Raw genomic sequence first — 21,001 nt, 5'->3', positions numbered from 1 at the left:
GGAAATTTGAAATTATTATTGCTTGCTGAGAGGCTAGAGAGAAAAAGAGAAAAGCCTTCCAGATTAAGGTATAAATCATGTTCATGACTCTTAAAAGATTCAATAGGTTCAGATGACCCTGACTATTTAAAATATTACAGCACTTCCACAGTCAGTGCACTCTGAAAAGGCCTATTCTACTGTACTGAATAGCACTTTTTTATGCAAAAGGATATATAATAATCTTCAAACAGACTATGAAATAGATTTGTGTGCAAACCCTACACAAAGTGATCCAAGCTCACATATTTTTTCATCAAACACATATTTTGCAAACTAACACCTTTTACTTACTCAGGATGCTAGTCTCTGAGTTCATTTAACTTGTGGGCCAATATTACATTCACACCAATCAGTGACTCTCCCACATAATGACACACGTCACATACTCTCAGACCTTTCAGTCCACTAACAACCTGTTTGTCAATGTGCCAAGCTTGCATTTATGGCATTGAATTAGTAAGGCTCTGGCCGAGGGCAGTTAAGCTCCACCGGGATGTTGTTATGGTGGAACTGGCAGGCAAAAGCAACACTGCTGTTCAGATATTTGCTAGTGTGTACATTTAGCAAAACCCTTTATGCACTGTCAACAAAGATATGCAATACTCACAGTGTTGTTCTCTGTTTGCTCTAAAGCTAATTGTCAAGTTTATGTTCCATGTACATCTATATTGAAGGTAAAACTGTCTCATATTGACCACTCTGTGTACAGCTATGTTTTTAACATTTTCAGTGGTGGGTTTAAAATATTCCAGCGCTCCCTCCAGAGTGGCGACCGTTTTTTAGGCGACCGTTATTTTAGGCGACTGATATTTTAGAACGTTTCCCCTTACTGTTTCCATGGTGACAAGTCAGGCTTGTCACGTGACACACCACAGCCGCAATAACACTGAATGACACATGAATCACTTTCATTTCCTTTTTACTTTTTTATTTAAAAAATTAACAAACTTGCATAAGATATATTGAATAATTTGATATTCTGATTCACAAATTTGTGTAAATGAGTGTGCTTTGTCATTTAAAAAACCTTCTTAAATGATCTTGATCATGATCTGTAATGTGAGATTGGCAGCCCCATATGTGGGACCATACTCCAAGGTGCAAGGAAATACAAATCTCATATGTGGGACCGTACCACTCAAAGGGTTACATTTCAAGCACTGTTAGTCATGTACATCACAGTTTCAATACTTTGTTTGCTGCAAATTCCCAACCATTTGATAACTAATTAATCAGCAGTCATCAGTCACATTAGATGACATGCATTGACTGATAGCCCAATGTTTAATGAACATATAGATTTTTTTTTTGTCAATGATTAAGGGAAATGTATTTATTTATTTGTTTTGTGCTAATGCTGCTCTCGACTCTTAATCATGGCATCTGATTGAAGGGCTCAGAGCTTCTTCTCTAATGCATGTTGATTTTTGATTTATTAAATCAATGACACACCTTCATTATGTTAATTCAATATCTTAACATTGATTTCCTAAAAATAAATAAACATTGTGGTTTGGTGGTAATATCAATGATATCATGATATTTGGTGGTGTTTGTTTGAGCATACCGACCGTACTGACACAGCAATGTTAACTTGTGAGATATAAACTCAGAGAACTGCATGAAAATGTGTAATTGTTAGATTAAAAGTTGCATTGCCTTTTGATTTATTTTATTCTGTAGTGAAAAAAAAATAAAAATAAAAAATAAGTTTGAATTGGGAAATTTAAACACAATTCTGAGAAAAATTTCAGAATCCCCAGACATAAATTGTAAATATTGTTTTTATCTGTTGGTTTGTTTATTTATTTAAACATGTTTTCATAAGGTTGCAAGGGAATAGAAGTAAAACGTATTTGTGTATTGGAGTATTGTAGATAATTCTACCATCATCCAGGGATCAAGCAAGTGCTCATGGGGTCTTCCCTTATGTTGCAAAAGTTTGGTTAAGAAATTCATAATAAATATTAAAAGCAAGATAATATGGGAAATGTATGGTTTATTTAATATGTTTAAATATGGGAGATGTAGGGTTTAGTTCATAGTAGGCAGTCATCGCCTAATGGTTAGAGAGTCAGACTTATACTTCAAAGGTTGCAGGTTCATGTCTCAGGTCCTGCAGGCATTGTTGATGGGGGAGTGAATGACCAGCGCTTTCTTCCAACTTCAATAACACAACTGAGGTGAGACTCTTGAGCAATGCACTGAAGATTCTGTTCTCCAACAAAAAAACGACCATTTCACGAGTTCACCCTTACATCTAATCTGAAGGCAAATAGTAGGCATATTTTGGCGTGCTGTCCTGGGGGAGGGGTCCGGGCCCGGAGCATAGCCCGAACCCAAATAACTCCCCCTATCCCAATTTGGGATAAATAGATTAGAAGTGAGGAGTTGGGGTGGAGGAGGGTTGCCGAAAAACTGTCGTGGGACAGGAGGTAGGAAGACTGGATATATATACGCGTGCGTGCTATAAGATGATTAGCTAAACGAGATGCACCTGTACCAAATTGGATGATTATCTGATCGTGCTTCTCCCGAACTTTGTTAATAAAACCACATATATTTTGTTTGCGCAAGCACCTTATTACGACCTATATTTATGTTTTAAAGTTAAGCGCCCTCTACAAGCATAAAATAATGACAGTATTGTGTTGCTTCTATCGTCATGAAATGACGTATAACTGTCATTACCAATCAAAATGTGCGTTCATTTAAATTCAAAGTGTGGACTTTTTACACCGACCTGACAGTGATATTAACATATTTTACTAGGTGGCTTATTCGTTGAATGACCACACCTAACCCCACCCCTTAACCTACCCCTCACAGAAATCATGCAAAATCATGATTTATAGAGCATATCTCTGGGATCAAACCTATGATCAAATATCATTGCATAACGTAATCCGCTACCAACTGAGCTACACAAAACCTGACTTATAGTGCAAATAGGAATAACATGAAAAAGTCCTTTTGCTGATAGGTGCGCAATTATAGTATATGCTCTGATGGGTCTTATTTCAGAGATTTGTACAAACTACCTATATGGGCATACTGGTTGGAGGACAGGTTGCACTGAACCCCCAAATGCTCCCCAGGCACCGCAGCGAAATGGCTGCCCACTGCTCCAAGTGTATATTCATGGTGTGTGATCATTACTGTGTATGTGGCCTTGGATGGGTTAAATGCAGAGCACAAATTCCGAATATGGATCACCATACTCGGCCACATGTCACTTTACTTTTCACTTCAGGTCACTTAAACTGCAAAGGTAAAACATAAATTAAAAAGGAGACATGCCGCTGAATCCCATCAGCAAGTTTTAAAGGAGTCATCAAATCCAATTTCAAGTTTTCTTTTCTCTTTTGAGTGTTACAGGCTGATTGTGCATATATAAGATCCCAGAGGTTGCAAAGACTAAAGTCTCAAAACCAAAGATATATTCTTTATCAAAGTTAAGACTCTCCAATGACCCCAAAACAGCTCATTCAAACACGCCCCCACATGTCTACGTCACTATGTGGACATATTTGCGTAATGCCGCCCAAATGTGTATGCAAAGAAAGAAGGCGTGGTTTCAGTAACTGCAGTTAATGTTGAAACACTTTTGTCAGGGAAATGCTGTGTGGATCTAGGTGAAAGCAAAAGCACTTTAATTTGGCTTTCTGAAAGTAGATACATTTAGGAATCTTTAAGATGACTTAAAACAGAACAGCAACACATTTTATGGACGACCGTTTCATGAATCATAATATATAACACTAGCCAATTCAAATAGTCTGTAAATAATTTGTGTCATGTATTGTGCTATAACCATGTAGCAAACATTTTAAAATATATTGAAAGAAATATCTACTTTTATGTATTTAAACCAATTTTCTTTCTCCTTTCATTTCTTAGGCCCAACATTTGAACAAAATCGTGTTATAATATGACTGAATTCACAAGTAACAGTGAAAGAGAATTTGTTATCATGAAGCTGGCATTGGACAATTTTCTTGAATCTTACCCAGAGCTAATGGAGAAGTATAAATACCATGTACTGCTGGAATATCTTAAACTGCCTGAAGCTCAATTGATAGGGCATTCTTGACTGCATTATCCATATCAGTATTCAGCAACTATGCAAGCACTTAACTCCAGTATAGTTAGCCACATCAACTGGCTCAACACTGTAAACCCTAATGTTGCCTTGACTTAAAAAATCAAGTAATGTTGACTAAACATTACTTAAAATTTTGCATTTTGGCCCTGTCACTTAAAAATATGAGTTAATTTAAATAATTTACCTTAAAAATGCATAAACTTAAGATTTCAAGTGTTGTGAGCTCAAAATTATGAGTAATCCTTTCGAAAAACTCAACGTCACTCTGTTCTTCCTTTAATGTGATTGGCCATGGGAGAAATTCTGCCTAGCAACAAGAGAACAAAAGCACTGATTGGTGGGTTACAAAATTCGTCCTTTTGGTCTGTTTGGTTGCTGAACTACAATTCAAGAGGAAGTTTTTATTTGTGTACTATGTTCGGTGACTAAAATTATGTAGATATAAAGTTGTTTTGCATGATTTCTACTGGTGAAATATGTTAATTTAAATCCTTGTGGTACGTGATTTTGAGATGATTATTGAAACGACAACTTAAGTATTTGATGAAGTAACCCAATCGTTTTCCTTTGAGCGAAAGAACATGGCAGCTAAAGTTACTGCTTAACTCGTTAGAACGAAAACCCTAATAAGTTGAATGAACTAAATTGATTGAGTAAACTCATTGCCTCAATTTAATTGAGTAATGGAGTCCCCCAAAACTTACATATTTAAGTTTATTTAACTTGACGGTTTTGTAGACTGTACACTGAAAACCCTAATAAGTTGACTGAACTAAATTTATTGAGTAAACTCGTTGCCTCAATTTAATTGAGTAATGGAGTCTCCCAAAACTTACATATTTAAGTAAGTTTTTAAAAAATTACAGCAACGAAGAGATGAAACTCTAAAACATCTAGAGTGCAAAATCAACACACCAACTAACACATGTGCAGACACACACTTGTACACACACATACAGAATTATTCATAATCAAATTAATTGGTATGGCTATAACTGTATGGCCAAACTAAGAGGTTAAAATCAGATCAGACCCAGAAGGACTCTGATAAAGCATTCCTAATCATTTTTGTTAATTTTTAATAGAATTTTTATGTTTTGTATAACAAAGTGCTTTCTGTATATATATATATATATATATATATATATATATATTACTATTTTAAATGGGAAAAAAATTATCATAATTATTTCATAAATATTAATTAGTACCATGAAATTCTCTCAAAATACAAAAGTAAAAAATATTATTTAACAAAAAATATATTATACTGATTTTACTGAAGAAAAAAAAAAAGTTAAGTTTCAGGTGTCCGGTCACTTTTTGACTCTCAAATGAGGAGAGCACAAGGTTAAAGAATTAACTTAATTTGCGGATACATATCTGCCGTTCGTGACACATTCTTTGTTAAGCATACAGAACTGTCCAAATATGACGCAGTTTCCACCTGTGCAGCATCGCTAAGTGCAAGGAAAAAGTTATTGATGAAATAAGTTATTTTCTTAACGTCATTTTTGTTATACTGGATGTTAAATATACTGCTGAAACTATTTCTAACATTAAGCCTGTAATGTCATTGCAGTTTCACAATCTTTATAATTATTAGTTCATAATGTTAAATGCATGTGGAAGTGCCACAGCTAATATTGTTAACATCTCATTTAAATAATATTATGATTCTGAACAATATATTCTACATTTGCTTATCATGATGTGGACAATGTATAATATACCTTAAGATGTACATCCAGTAATTATTAGCCTAAGTCCACTTTAAGAGAGTTGTGGTTAGGATTTAGTTTGAAATTTGCTTTTTTTTATTGTAATAAGTAGACATTTATGTTTGACATTTAGTTAGAGCATTTATTTCTGTTTTATTGTTCATTGCAGAAACTACCTCCAGTGCATAATCGTTATGTGTTTATGGTGAAAATCTGCAAATAAATAAATGGTGGAAAGATATCTATGACCCTTGCTCCCTGTTCAGATTGCTAAAGTGGTTAAGATCATTAAAGTACTGGCACTATTGGGGCAGTCCCCAACACAATATACTGATTGATTGTAAGAGTTCAGCTCTCCCACAGAGTTCTGACAACAATGACAATATCTGTAAGATGACCCTCATGCTGTTTGCTGTTGATGGCTGTACTGCGTTTGAGCTCCGTCACTATATTCTTTTCATTGACTATTTTTAACTTAAAAATCAATTTTATACATCATTGTTTCCGTTTATATAACGTGTGAATATATCCTCTATTGTATTCTACAACAAAAACAATCAGAGCGCCTCGCTATCACTAGTTTTATTTTGATCTCCCGGGTCCGCTATTAGCTTTTAGCCAGTTAGCATCAGCAAGCGTGTTTGCTGCTAACTGCGCTTACATTGCTAATACTCTATTCTCACACATTACCACTGCTGTACTCACTGTTACTTGCTTTAATGGCGGATGAATGTCTCCACTCTGTGCAGCTCGAGCTCGAGGCCGTGGGGAAGCAGATTCGCGACCTGGAACAGAGGCAGGCCAAGCTGAGAGAGCGGAGAGCCGCGCTGGAATCATCCCGGGCCGACGCTCACAAGTCCGGGGTAAGTATACAGCGTGCTGTTAACAGTCCCACCACGTCTACTCCGTGTGTTTCTCTGCGCAGGCCCGGTGCACCCAGGACGCGATCTTCCCAGATGTCCTTCACTGCGACGCCGGGACACCACGGACCCTGGGTGCATCCACAGCGGAGGACGCGAGCCGGGTCCCGGGCGACTACTTCTCCCCCTCCTGCCTTCGAGCTCTCCATCCAGAACCGCTTCGCTCCCCTCCGCGAGACAGGACGCGACGCTGTGATCATCGGAGACTCCATCGTCCGACACGTAAGTGCTACGTTAGCCGAAGGTAAAGTGCACACTCATTGTTTGCCTGGTGCTCGTGTTCTCGATGTTTCTGCGCAGATACCCGCGATCCTGAAGGACGGCGAGAGCCCCAGAGCGGTCGTGCTTCACGCCGGGGTTAACGACACCACGCTGCGGCAGACGGAGACGCTGAAGAGGGACTTCAGGAGCCTGATCGAGACGGTTCGCAGCACGACGCCCGCGGCGACGATCGTCGTGTCAGGACCACTGCCCACGTATCGACGAGGACACGAAAGGTTCAGTAGACTTTTTGCTTTAAATGAATGGTTGTTGTCATGGTGTAAAGAACAGAAACTGCTATTTGTTAATAACTGGAATCTTTTCTGGGAGCGTCCTAGGCTGTTTCGCGCTGATGGATTACACCCCAGCAGAATTGGAGCAGAGCTTCTCTCTGACAACATCTCAAGGACACTTCGCTCCATGTGACTAGTAAGACAATTCTCAAATAACCATTATGATGAGTTTTGTTCTAACCGCTTAAATGCTAAAGGTACTTGCGCTGTAAAACCTATTAAGACTGTGTCTGTTCCCCGAATAGTGAGGTCAAAATATAAATATAATGTAGGATCTAGAAAAAATCTTATCGTAATTAAACCAGAAAAATGTAAAGTAAATGAACAAAAACAATTTTTAAAGTTTGGGCTCATAAATATTAGATCACTCGCACCAAAAGCAGTTATTGTAAATGAAATGATCACAGATAATAGTTTTGATTTACTCTGCTTGACTGAAACCTGGCTAAAACCAAATGATTATTTTGGTCTAAATGAGTCTACTCCACCAAACTACTGTTATAAGCATGAGCCCCGTCAGACTGGTCGTGGCGGAGGTGTTGCAACAATATATAGTGATATTCTCAATGTTACCCAGAAAACAGGATACAGGTTTAACTCTTTTGAAATACTTCTGCTAAAAGTTACTCTGTCAGACATGCAAAAGAAATCTAATGTATCTCTTGCTCTGGCTACTGTGTATAGACCACCAGGGCCGTATACAGAATTCCTGAAAGAATTTGCAGATTTCCTCTCAGACCTTCTAGTTACAGTTGATAAGGCGCTAATCATGGGAGATTTTAATATTCACGTTGATAATGCAAATGATACATTAGGACTTGCGTTTACTGACCTAATAAACTCCTTTGGAGTCAAGCAAAATGTCACCGGGCCCACTCATCGTTTTAATCATACACTAGATTTAATTATATCGCATGGAATCGATCTTACTGCTATAGATATTGTACCTCAAAGTGATGATATTACAGACCATTTCCTTGTATCGTGCATGCTGCGTATAACTGATATTAACTATATGTCTCAGCGTTACCGTCTGGGCAGAACTATTGTTCCAGCCACCAAAGAAAGATTCGCAAATAACCTGCCTGATCTATCTCAACTGCTAATTGTACCCAAAAATACACACGAATTAGACGAAATTACTGACAACATGGGCACTATTTTCTCTAATACATTAGAAGCTGTTGCCCCAATCAAATTGAAAAAAGTTAGAGAAAAACGTACTGTACCATGGTATAACAGTAATACTCACTCTCTCAAGAAATTAACTCGTAGTCTTGAACGCAAATGGAGAAAAACTAACTTAGAAGTTTTTAGAATTGCATGGAAAAACAGTATGTCCAGCTATAGACAGGCTCTAAAAACTGCTAGGGCAGAGCATATACACAAACTCATTGAAAATAACCAAAACAATCCTAGGTTTTTATTTAGCACAGTGGCTAAGTTAACAAATTACCAGATGCCACCTGATTCAAATATTCCACCAACGTTAAATAGTAATGACTTTATGAATTTCTTCACTGATAAAATAGATAACATTAGAAATACAATAGCGAATGTAGATTCTACAGCGTCTAACACTTCAGTTTCATCCATCGCACCCAAAGATAAACTGCAGCGCTTTACAACCATAGGACAGGAAGAGCTAAATAAACTTATCACTGTATCTAAACCAACAACATGTTTATTAGATCCTGTACCCACTAAATTACTGAAAGAGCTGTTACCTGTAGCAGAAGAAACACTTCTCAATATCATAAACTCGTCGTTAACTTTAGGACACGTCCCAAAACCATTCAAGCTGGCGGTTATCAAGCCTCTTATTAAGAAACCAAAACTAGATCCTAGTGTACTGGCAAATTATAGGCCTATTTCAAATCTTCCATTTATGTCTAAAATTTTAGAGAAAGTTGTGTCTGCTCAATTGAGCACCTTCCTGCATAAAAATGATATGTATGAAGAATTTCAGTCAGGTTTTAGGCCCCACCATAGCACAGAAACTGCACTTGTTAAAATTACAAATGACCTGCTCCTTGCGTCAGACCAAGGCTGCATCTCATTTCTAGTCTTACTTGATCTTAGTGCTGCGTTCGACACCATAGATCATGACATACTCATAGATCGATTACAAAACTATACAGGTATTCAAGGGCAGGCTCTAAGATGGTTTAGATCCTACCTGTCCGATCGCTACCATTTTGTTTACTTAAATGGGGAGTCATCTCATTTATCATCAGTAAAATATGGAGTGCCACAAGGATCCGTCCTAGGTCCCCTTCTATTTTCAATATATATGTTGCCCCTTGGTAATATTATTAGAAAATACGGAATTAGCTTCCACTGTTATGCTGATGATACTCAGCTATATATCTCAACGAGACCAGATGAAACTTCCCAATTATCTAAGCTAACAGAGTGTGTTAAAAATGTAAAAGATTGGATGACACACAATTTTCTCCAATTAAATTCGGATAAGACAGAGATATTAATTATTGGACCAAAAAACACTACACAGAATCTTGTAGATTACAATCTGCAACTAGACGGATGTACTGTTACTTCCTCTACAGTCAGAAATCTGGGTGTTATATTAGACAGCAATTTGTCTTTTGAAAATCATATTTCCAATGTTACAAAAACTGCATTCTTCCATCTTAGAAACATTGCCAAGCTACGAAACATGTTATCTGTTTCTGATGCAGAAAAGCTAGTTCATGCATTCATGACCTCTAGACTGGACTATTGTAATGCACTTCTAGGTGGTTGTCCTGCTTCTTCAATAAACAAGCTACAGGTCGTCCAAAATGCAGCAGCTAGAGTCCTTATGAGGTCAAGAAAATATGATCATATTACCCCAATTTTACAGTCTCTGCACTGGCTACCTATTAAGTTCCGTATCAGTTACAAATTATCATTACTTACCTATAAGGCCCTAAATGGTTTAGCTCCTGCGTACCTAACTAGCCTTCTACCACGTTACAATCCATCACGCACCCTAAGGTCACAAAACGCTGGACTTTTGGTCGTTCCTAGGATAGCAAAGTCCACTAAAGGAGGTAGAGCTTTCTCACATTTGGCTCCCAAACTCTGGAATAGCCTTCCTGATAATGTTCGGGGTTCAGACACACTCTCTCTGTTTAAATCTAGATTAAAAACACATCTCTTTCGCCAAGCATTCGAATAATGTTTCTTTTTAATTGTGAGTGTAGTTGCATCTGTTCAAAGTTGCATTTTTATTCATTAGCTTGGGTTAAACTAATTTTACTTTGTTGGATCAGCAGCTATGCTAATGATGTCTGTATTTTGTTTCTATGTTTCGCCACGGGATTTACATCCCGTGGTAACTAGGATTTAAACAAGCTCCAGTCTGGATCCAGAACACCTGAGAAGAGATGATGCTGACCCTCAGAGGACCCCAGATGATGCTAACCCTGAATCAACAAACAGAACTAACAATTATTGCTAAATGTGTGACTGAATCATATAATAACTTAATAATATTGATAGTTCATCGTCTAGCTGACTACGTCTTGTATTATTATTATTATTTTTTCTAAAATCCTGTCAAATGTGCACAAACTACTAGCTACTACTAAATATTGTAGAAACATAATTTTCTGTAAAGTTGCTTTGTAACGATTTATTTTGTAAAAAGCGCTATACAAATAAACTTGAATTGAATTGAATTGAATGCTGCAGAAACTTTAGAGCGCATTTGCTTCCCTTTGAACACAAACATTACTAACACACCTAGGTTAATCCATGGACATTAAGATGTAATAAAGAAATAATAATAATATGTGGTTCAATTAAAAGAGAGAGAGAGAGATGGAGAGAAAATAACAGCATATTGAAAGAAGGCTTTGTTTCATGAGTTCAATTTGGCCTTGTAATTATTTGAATGACTGTTTATTCATCTTTAAAAGCAAATGCTAATATAATACTAAAGCATAGCTGTTAACTGGAAAGACACAAAATCATAGTATTTTAGTGTTATTGGTCAATAGCAGATAAAGTGACAAAGTGCAAATTCTCTTCATGACTTTGCACTTAAAGTCATCTGGGGATCCTCATGGTTTTATATGATTGCAAAAGATAAAACAAAAGAAACAGAATGATGTGAGAGTGAATTAGAAAACAAATTATGTTTCTTCAACTTCAAGCATGTTCCTGTGATTAGTTTATTAACTTATAATATATATATATTAGCTTATAATATATATATATATATATATATATATATATATATATATATATATATATATATATATATATATATATATATATATATATATATATATATATATTTGGTTTTAATATATGATGGTCACCTTACAGTAAATCTGCCTTTGAAACTATTTTTATTTTTATTTTGTTTTACTGTAAATTAATTCTACTTTTCAAAGGACTTGTATGTGCATATTGTTTTACACCCTTTTGTTTTACCCTTGAAATTATGCTTCGCAAGGCAACAGTCGGCCACTATTTTCCAATGTTTTAAATTTCCATCACTGTAATTTCCACTATACAGAATGCTATATCAAACTCATTCAATTGGGATGCGATGGAAATATCAGTGTCATGATGTTTAAAAAAATGATAATAACAGAATGTCTTTACACTGTTGGCCATTTTTGGTCCAGCAGGAACAAAAGTGTCCATGGTTTAAGAAATAACCATAAGTGTGGAGGATGGAAGTCAAAAACAGAGATAATGGAAGGAAAAGAGATGCAGCCAAATAGAGAACATTACTTTTACTTATTATGAATTTCAAATGTTTAATTTTCTTGTGGAATAATCAGCATTCGTTGTCATTTCATGTAGGTAAATTTCAACAACTGCAGGGGGCATGTAATCATCTCTGATTAAGACATTCTCAAGGAGTGTCCGTCACCAATTTTTACTGAAACGTTCATTAATAATCCCATTACCAAAGTCATTACGAAACCACAAAGACATTCCTAAAGAAAGAAAGTATCCATAAAGTACAAATAAAACCACAATTTAAGTCATGGGCAGGGACGAATAAAGTAAAAAATGGCCCTGGATTTATTTTTTATTTTTTTCAAATAGGCTCACCACAACAACAAACAGTCGTTACTTTCTCACATTGTTACAGCAATCCTATTGCATTTATAGAAAATAACATAACAAAACCCTTTGTGACCCTGCTGACAAAAAATATATATATATATTAGCCATCACAGAAATTTGAATGATTTCCACTTCAAATACCATCAAAAACATTAAAAACTATCACATTTTAACCATTAACAAAAATAATGGTTTTCTGTAGTGTGTTTTGGGACATATTACATTAGCATTTAGTGGCTTTAACAAAAGTCATGAATATAATGTGACCAATAAACAGTAGAGACAAAAGGGCACCATTTCAGTTTCTATGAAAACCAATACTAGGGGTGTCCTTGGATTTTACTAGTGCTATAGGCTGCGTACTGTGTATAGTGACAGAGGAGGCAAAAGGTTACCTGATGTATCCGTCATGTGTATGCTTTTTTTCCTTTTAGCTTCTCCTAACTGCCTTTATCTTCACATCTTTTGCTTGCCATTACTAACTCATCTCCTTTGCATCAGTTTCGGTTTATTACAAGCAAAAATAGACTGCATTTGCGCCCCCTCTTGTCCGCTGTTAATGTCTGACACTTCTTTCTTTGATGCTAAACCAGTCAGGCTGATGGCAGTCAGATGGACGTCTATTCTGGACTTCTCCAGAAGCTTTTTAAACAGAAGTACATAGACATTTTTGCATCAAACTATAAAAAAAATATAATGTGACTGTGCAACAGAAATCATAAACTATCATAAATGGCAATGTTTTTATCTGTATTATCCAATAATGGATCTCAAACAGTTTTAGACAAATGTGTTTTCAATTGTCTAATAATACACCTAAGATTTATTGTTCAGGAATGAGATTGATTAGCTTGTTATGCATAAATGTCTTGCCAGCTTTTTGTTTTTGTGGTTATGTGTTCTATAACCATTGGAACAGTGAGGACACATTCATGATTCATGCACAGGAAGCCAATGGAAACAATGTTCATTGCATTCACATTACGAGCATGGCAACTCATCATTGGTGTATTTTTTTTTTTTTTTTTTTGCATTAAGATAACAATAACAACCAAAGGGGTGTCAGATTGATTTGTAGACTGGCAATAAGCAATTGTTTGTTGTGTTTGGGAAGTTGACGCAAATTTATAAGTCATGGTCATATCTAAATTCAGTCTATGGAATGTCTCGGAGACAAGAAGGGAAATGCAATCATTCGTAATAGAGTACATCATTTTCAGCACACATTTGTTTAACATATTCTGCGGGCTCTGGACACGACACAAGATTAATGAAGTAATACAGTGCTTTTCCACTGAGCGGGAGTCCTAATGACCTGCTGAATTACGCAGGATGCTGTTTGCCACAGGAAAATGTGTCCTCTGTGGATTTTCTCACCTCAAAGTTAAGAAGACCTGTATCACCTGCCTCATGAGTATTATGAGAACCTGAATGCACAATAGCATATCATAATGCAACAGTAAACAGAATTTGATGTGTAATTCAAGAGTTTTTTAGACACTTCATCATTCTATAGGATAGTGATGGGCAGTAAACGGGGAGATCACAAGCATAGAGCAAAGCCAGTGCAAGTTAGTGAATGGCCCTCCTTTGTCATTTCAGTTCTACAGAGTTTTTAAGCATATGGGCCAGTAAGGACTATTTTTTATTTTATTGTATCCTAGATTAATTGTGTAGTAGAAAAAAACAGAATCTGTAAATTATAGAAAGTGATAAGTGAAATCGTTCTCCCGTCACATGATGGTGGCGATGCAATGAAGAACATGGCTGGAAAGATGCAGCAGTTGGGTGCCCCGAAAGCGAAATGTGAAATATTATGCTACAAACTGGGTATTTCAGATTCAGAATAAGTAGAATATTGGTGATGACTCTAGTAACAGACAGGTAGAGAGTATCAATACTTACACGGACGACGTCAGTAAGGATAATTCCATGTGAAGAATAAGGTCTATTTACTCTAGATGTAGATAATACTGTTTAAATTTGCAGCTTTCCAATGACATTAAAAGTAACAATGTATTATGTTTATGTATTTAGAAGCTTGTGTTGTTTAGCTGCATGGATGTGTTTGATATTTCTTTATTTTTACTGTCTTCTGGAATGTAATGTCTTTTTTATAGCAACTGGTTAGTGTTTTATTATTTTATTATTTATTTCTTACTCTTGGACAAAAAAATAGATAAAAATGTAAATAAAATTATGATTGATACTGTTATGAGACACTGTGCTGTTTGCATTAGTCCAATGTAAATATACAATGAGGGGGATACATCCCCAGTATTTGATGTTCCTGATGCTGCTCTATCTGTTGCATACATATGAATAATCAAGATGAAGAATTCTGTTGTTTCAGGTTTCTAGATTTATGTTTATCATTGTCATATACACCTAAAGGAAGTTATTAGGAACACCATACTAATACTTTGTTTGACCTCCTTTCACCCTCAGAACTGCCTTAATTCTGCCATTGATTCAAAAAGGTGCTGAAAGCATTCTTTAGAAATGTTGGCCCATATTGATAGGATAGCATCTTGCAGTTGATGGAGATTTGTGGGATGCACATCCAGGGCACGAAGCTCCCGTTCCACCACATCCCAAAGATGCTCTATTGGGTTGAGATCTGGTGACTGTGGGGCTATTTTAGTACAGTGAACTCATCGTCATGTTCAAGAAACCAATTTGAAATGATTCAAGCGTTGTGACATGTTGCATTATCCTGCTGGAAGTAGCCATCAAAGGATGGGTACATGATGATCATAAAGGGATGGACATGGTCAGAAACAATGCTCAGGTAGGCCGTGGTATTTAAACGATGCTCAATTGGCACTAAGGGATCTAAAGTGTGCCAAGAAAACATCCCCCACACCATTACACCCCCACCACCAGCCTGCACAGTGGTAACAAGGCATGATGGATCCATGTTCTCATTCTGTTTACACCAAATTCTGACTCTACCATTTGAATGTCTCAACAGAAATCCAGACTCATCAGACCAGGCAACATTTTTCCAGTCTTCAACTGTCCAATTCTAGTGAGCTCATGCAAATTGTAGCCTCTTTTTGCTATTTGTAGTGGAGATGAGTGGTACCTGGTGGGGTCTTCTGCTGTTGTAGCCCATCCGCCTCAAGGTTGTGTGTGTTGTGGCTTCTCAAATGCTGCATACCTCGGTTGTAACGAGTGGTTATTTCAGTCAAAGTTCTTCTATCAGCTTGAATCAGTCGGCCCATTCTCCTCTGACCTCTAGCATCAACAAGGCATTTTCTCCCACAGGACTGCCGCATACTGGATGTTTTTCCCTTTTCACACCATTCTTTGTAAACCCTAGAAATGGTTGTGGGTGAAAATCCCAGTAACTGAGCAGATTGTGAAATACTCAGACCAGCCCGTCTGGCACCAACAACCATGCCACGCTCAAAATGGATTAAATAACCTTTCTTTCTCATTCTGACATTCAGTTTGGAGTTCAGGAGATTGTCTTGACCAGTACCACACTCCAGAAGGCATTGAAGCAACTGCCATGTGATTGGTTGATTAGATAATTTCATTAATAAGAAATTGAACAGGTGTTTCCTAATATTCCTTTAGATGAGTGTATATATTTAATATGAATGTGTGTCTGTGTGTGTGTGTAACAAATTGAAAGATGATGGCATTTTGCATTTTAGAATGCTGTGGAGTCATCGTTCCCCTCGGCAAATGACACATTATAGTGTGAGTACCTGTGAAAGATGGTGGTGAACCTGTGAGCAAATGACTCACATGTATATCTCGCTCACGTCAGTCCCCTGCACGTTTCTGGGATTTTAAGTCCAATATACATGTGTATGTATGTATATATATATAAAATTTCTGACATATGACAGTCACCACTGATAAGCTACTACTAAATATTGTAGAATGAGTATCTTCAGATCCTCTTCAATGGGTCTGTTTGTCTATCTGTTTACATGAATGATGCACTGTGAGCTCTGCCGTAAGCATGCATTATTGAAGGGGCTCTGCTGGGGCCGTCTCCCTTCTGCTAAGTGCTTTGATTAGGGCTTTGATGTGCAGGGTCAGGGTGTCAGTTTGTGGAGCTGCCCATCACTGGACATCTGGAAAGATGGAGGTAGAGTGGAATGAAGGAAGTAGATGAGTGAGAGAGGAAAGGAGCTGTGCATGTTTAGGGAATACAAAGGGATATGTAGCACTTTGGAAAGAGTGAAGGGTCTTTCAGCAGGTGTTAAGATGGAAAGTTTGCAACAATTACGAAAACAATGACAAAAAATAATGAAACCCTGTGGATAAAATAATATTGGCAACTGCACTTAGGGACACACAAGGGCTTGATTTAACCTGGTGATTAGTTGTAGCCCCGTGGTTTTGAATAATTAACTTAATGAGAGATCTTCATGAAAACACTTTGTCTCCATCTTACCTTTGAGCCAGGCTTTTAACTCCACTCCTTTCCCTCAGGATAACTGTCACCATAATTGTAAGAGGTGCTTTAGAAGGAAAATAAGCTGCTAAATCTACTAAAAGTAACTGAGTTAATAGAGTTCCTAACAAACTTTTGGGAAAAAAAATATCTCATAGTTCAATGGCAAGGGCTCAAGGCCAAGGGTCCATCTGATTTACTTTTTCTCCTGAAACACTATACAGGTGCAGTAGCAACAAACTTCACCATTGCTACATTTTCCTGACCGAATATGAAGTTACAGTATTGTTCAAAATAATAGCAGTACAATGTGACTAACCAGAATAATCAAGGTTTTTCGTATATTTTTTTATTGCTACGTGGCAAACAAGTTACCAGTAGGTTCAGTAGATTCTCAGAAAACAAATGAGACCCAGCATTCATGATATGCACGCTCTTAAGGCTGTGCAATTGGGCAATTAGTTGAATTAGTTGAAAGGGGTGTGTTCAAAAAAATAGCAGTGTGGCATTCAATCACTGAGGTCATCAATTTTGTGAAGAAACAGGTGTGAATCAGGTGGCCCCTATTTAAGGATGAAGCCAACACTTGTTGAACATGCATTTGAAAGCTGAGGAAAATGGGTCGTTCAAGACATTGTTCAGAAGAACAGCGTACTTTGATTAAAAAGTTGATTAGAGAGGGGAAAACCTATAAAGAGGTGCAAAAAATGATAGGCTGTTCAGCTAAAATGATCTCCAATGCCTTAAAATGGAGAGCAAAACCAGAGAGACGTGGAAGAAAACGGAAGACAACCATCAAAATGGATAGAAGAATAACCAGAATGGCAAAGGCTCAGCCAATGATCACCTCCAGGATGATCAAAGACAGTCTGGAGTTACCTGTAAGTACTGTGACAGTTAGAAGACGTCTGTGTGAAGCTAATCTATTTTCAAGAATCCCCCGCAAAGTCCCTCTGTTAAAAAAAAGGCATGTGCAGAAGAGGTTACAATTTGCCAAAGAACACATCAACTGGCCTAAAGAGAAATAGAGGAACATTTTGTGGACTGATGAGAGTAAAATTGTTCTTTTTGGGTCCAAGGGCCACAGGCAGTTTGTGAGACGACCCCCAAACTCTGAATTCAAGCCACAGTACACAGTGAAGACAGTGAAGCATGGAGGTGCAAGCATCATGATTTGGACATGTTTCTCCTACTATGGTGTTGGGCCTATTTATCGCATACCAGGGATCATGGATCAGTTTGCATATGTTAAAATACTTGAAGAGGTCATGTTGCCCTATGCTGAAGAGGACATGCCCTTGAAATGTTTGTTTCAACAAGACAATGACCCAAAACACACTAGTAAACGGGCAAAGTCTTGGTTCCAAACCAACAAAATTAATGTTATGGAGTGGCCAGCCCAATCTCCAGACCTTAATCCAATTGAGAACTTGTGGGGTGATATCAAAAATGCTGTTTCTGAAGCAAAACCAAGAAATGTGAATGAATTGTGGAATGTTGTTAAAGAATCATGGAGTGGAATAACAGCTGAGAGGTGCCACAAGTTGGTTGACTCCATGCCACACAGATGTCAAGCAGTTTTAAAAAACTGTGGTCATACAACTAAATATTAGTTTAGTGATTCACAGGATTGCTAAATCCCAGAAAAAAAAAAATGTTTGTACAAAATAGTTTTGAGTTTGTACAGTCAAAGGTAGACACTGCTATTTTTTTGAACACACCCCTTTCAACTAATTCAACTAATTGCCCAATTGCACAGCCTTAAGAGCGTGCATATCATGAATGCTGGGTCTTGTTTGTTTTCTGACAATCTACCTAACCTACTGGTAACTTGTTTGCCACGTAGCAATAAAAAAATATACTAAAAACCTTGATTATTCTGGTTAGTCACATTGTACTGCTATTATTTTGAACAATACTGTATATACAATGTGTAAAAGTTGATTTTAAAAACAATTTAAAAATTAATATTGAATAATATGTCGTAATATATGTGGATATTGATAAGAATATGTTTTTTACAATTTATTCCTGTGGTGACAAAGATACATTTTCAGCAGCCATTACTCCAGTTATCTGTGCCACATGATCCTTTATTCTGGGTAACACTTTCTAATAACTTTCATTAATAAATCATTAACAAACATTAATTATATGAGATAATGTGCTTGCTAATGTTTTGTTAATAAACTTAATAAACAATAGATAATGTTCAAACAAATCATTATTTCATGTAAGTTAAAATGCTCACACATGTCATTAAACTTTAAATTCCATATGATTAAGCACTTATTGAAAATGTACTCATAATTTAACAGATAAAATGATTCAAATTGAGGTGTGATACTGGTAAGGTTAAGGACAGGTTTGGTGGGATGGGTGGGTTTGAGAGTTGGTTAAAGGTAGTATACTAATGTGAGTGTTGAGGCATTCATGTTTTTTTTTTTTTAATTATTATTTTGCACCAACATTATAATCTGTTATGTTTATAGCAAGCATTTAGCTAAACATAACCATCCACCCTTTACAGAAACTTTGTTAAATTAGCCAAAAGTCCAATCCCCAAAAAGATACTAAATGATTAGTAATTGTTTATAAACGTTTACAAATGAATGACCCTCGTGGTCCCTACTGTGGACAGATATTTGGAAACCATTTTTAACCATTTCTGATGTAGCATCATGTCCCAACCACCAACTTGCAAACCCCAAAGTGTTGTCTAGGATTCCATTTATTTGTTGTCTTATATATATAAATTGTTGTAAGATATTACATAATATATTCAAAATGGCGGCAGGAAAAGGGGATGCACCATGTACCTCAGGAACAAATGTTAAATACTTTTATTCTCAGAAAACCAGACAGGTACAAAATATATTTTGCAATTTAAAGTTTTAAAGTATGTTACAGGCTCATTGTGCATAAAGAAGATCTGTAAAGTTGCAAAGACTAAAGTCTCAAATCCAAAGAGATATTCTTCATAAAAGTTAAGACTCGTCCACACTATCCTAAAATGTCTAACTTAAACACGCCCCCACATGTCTATGTCACGATGTGGGAAGATTTGCATAAAGCTGTCCATATGTTCATGCAAGGAAAGAAGTCGTAACCTTTTATTCTTGCTTTTGCCGCCAGCGCCATGTCATGGAGAGGCTGTTTTTTTGTGAAGGGCTGTTTTTATTAAGTTGTATTTACAGTTTTATGTTCCAGAACCGTTCAACCCAAATATTTGAGTGTGTGCAGCACATTTTATGGTTTTATTGAACAGAAATATGAAATAGTCTTATGATTTTATCGTTTAATTCGATGCTTACAGTCTATATTTATTTATTAGGTTATATTAAAATGTAGGCATGTATACATGTACACTGTGTGAGTGCAAATATATTCATGCATGATTATGTTTGAGTGTGTGGTGGGAGGGTGTGTGTGCTTGTGTTTGTTTGTATTTGTGCTCACATGTGTATGAATAGATCATTCTTTTAAAGTAAAATTGTATGGCCGAATGAAAAATACAAGTATCAGTGTAATAGATTATATGAAATGTTAATGAATCAAATGTTTTAGATCCAGTCTTCACTGTCTCTCTTTAATCTCTATTTTGGTCTTATATTCGAAGCTACCACCTTTACATACTAATATGCTCAGGGCCATTTGAAGGAATTTGGGGGCCCCAAGCAAAATGGACATAGAGGCCCCCCAAACCCCCGCACACACGCAAAGCCTACAGGAACCACAGCATAGCCATACAGTTTAAGTTCGCCCACACTTTATATAAATAAAAAAGGTTTACAGTGCAAATAATGCTTGAAAAAAAAAGTTTGGTGGGAATTCAATAGTGATTTACACAGTTTTTTTTTTTTTTTTTATAATAATATGACAGCACACACTTATCAGTTTAAACTCTGGACTGTGCAGGATATCAGCTATAATTATAGAGCTTGTGGTACCTTGGCTATATAGAGGAAACATCAGCACTGAGAAGTGATGCATCTGTTGATGTTGAGGATGAAGTGGATGGTGTAGCTGGGAAAATAATTGGAAAAATAAATCAGAAATTACCTGTGAAGTACGTTTTACCATTTCACTGTTAGCATATTGAAAGAGGTCACTATTAACAGCTCAGAGGTGCGTTTCCCAAAACCATA

At 36.6% G+C, this 21,001-nt stretch overlaps 1 protein-coding gene across 1 annotated transcript; it reads left to right on the top strand.

The window, feature by feature from the left end:
• The first annotated feature begins 7,615 nt into the window (after positions 1-7,615).
• Positions 7,616-12,880, top strand: LOC128020352 (uncharacterized). Its single transcript, XM_052607182.1, has 2 exons — positions 7,616-9,268; positions 12,871-12,880. Exons 1-2 carry the CDS (start codon positions 7,740-7,742, stop codon positions 12,878-12,880), a joined length of 1,539 nt encoding a protein of 512 aa, XP_052463142.1. The 5' UTR covers positions 7,616-7,739.
• Positions 12,881-21,001: the final 8,121 nt, after the last annotated feature.

Source organism: Carassius gibelio, chromosome A9 (genome assembly GCF_023724105.1).
Source record: "Carassius gibelio isolate Cgi1373 ecotype wild population from Czech Republic chromosome A9, carGib1.2-hapl.c, whole genome shotgun sequence".
Classification (NCBI taxonomy): domain Eukaryota; kingdom Metazoa; phylum Chordata; class Actinopteri; order Cypriniformes; family Cyprinidae; genus Carassius; species Carassius gibelio.
The sequence above is the reverse complement of the archived record's forward strand: the minus strand, read 5'-3'. Positions and strand labels throughout refer to the sequence as shown.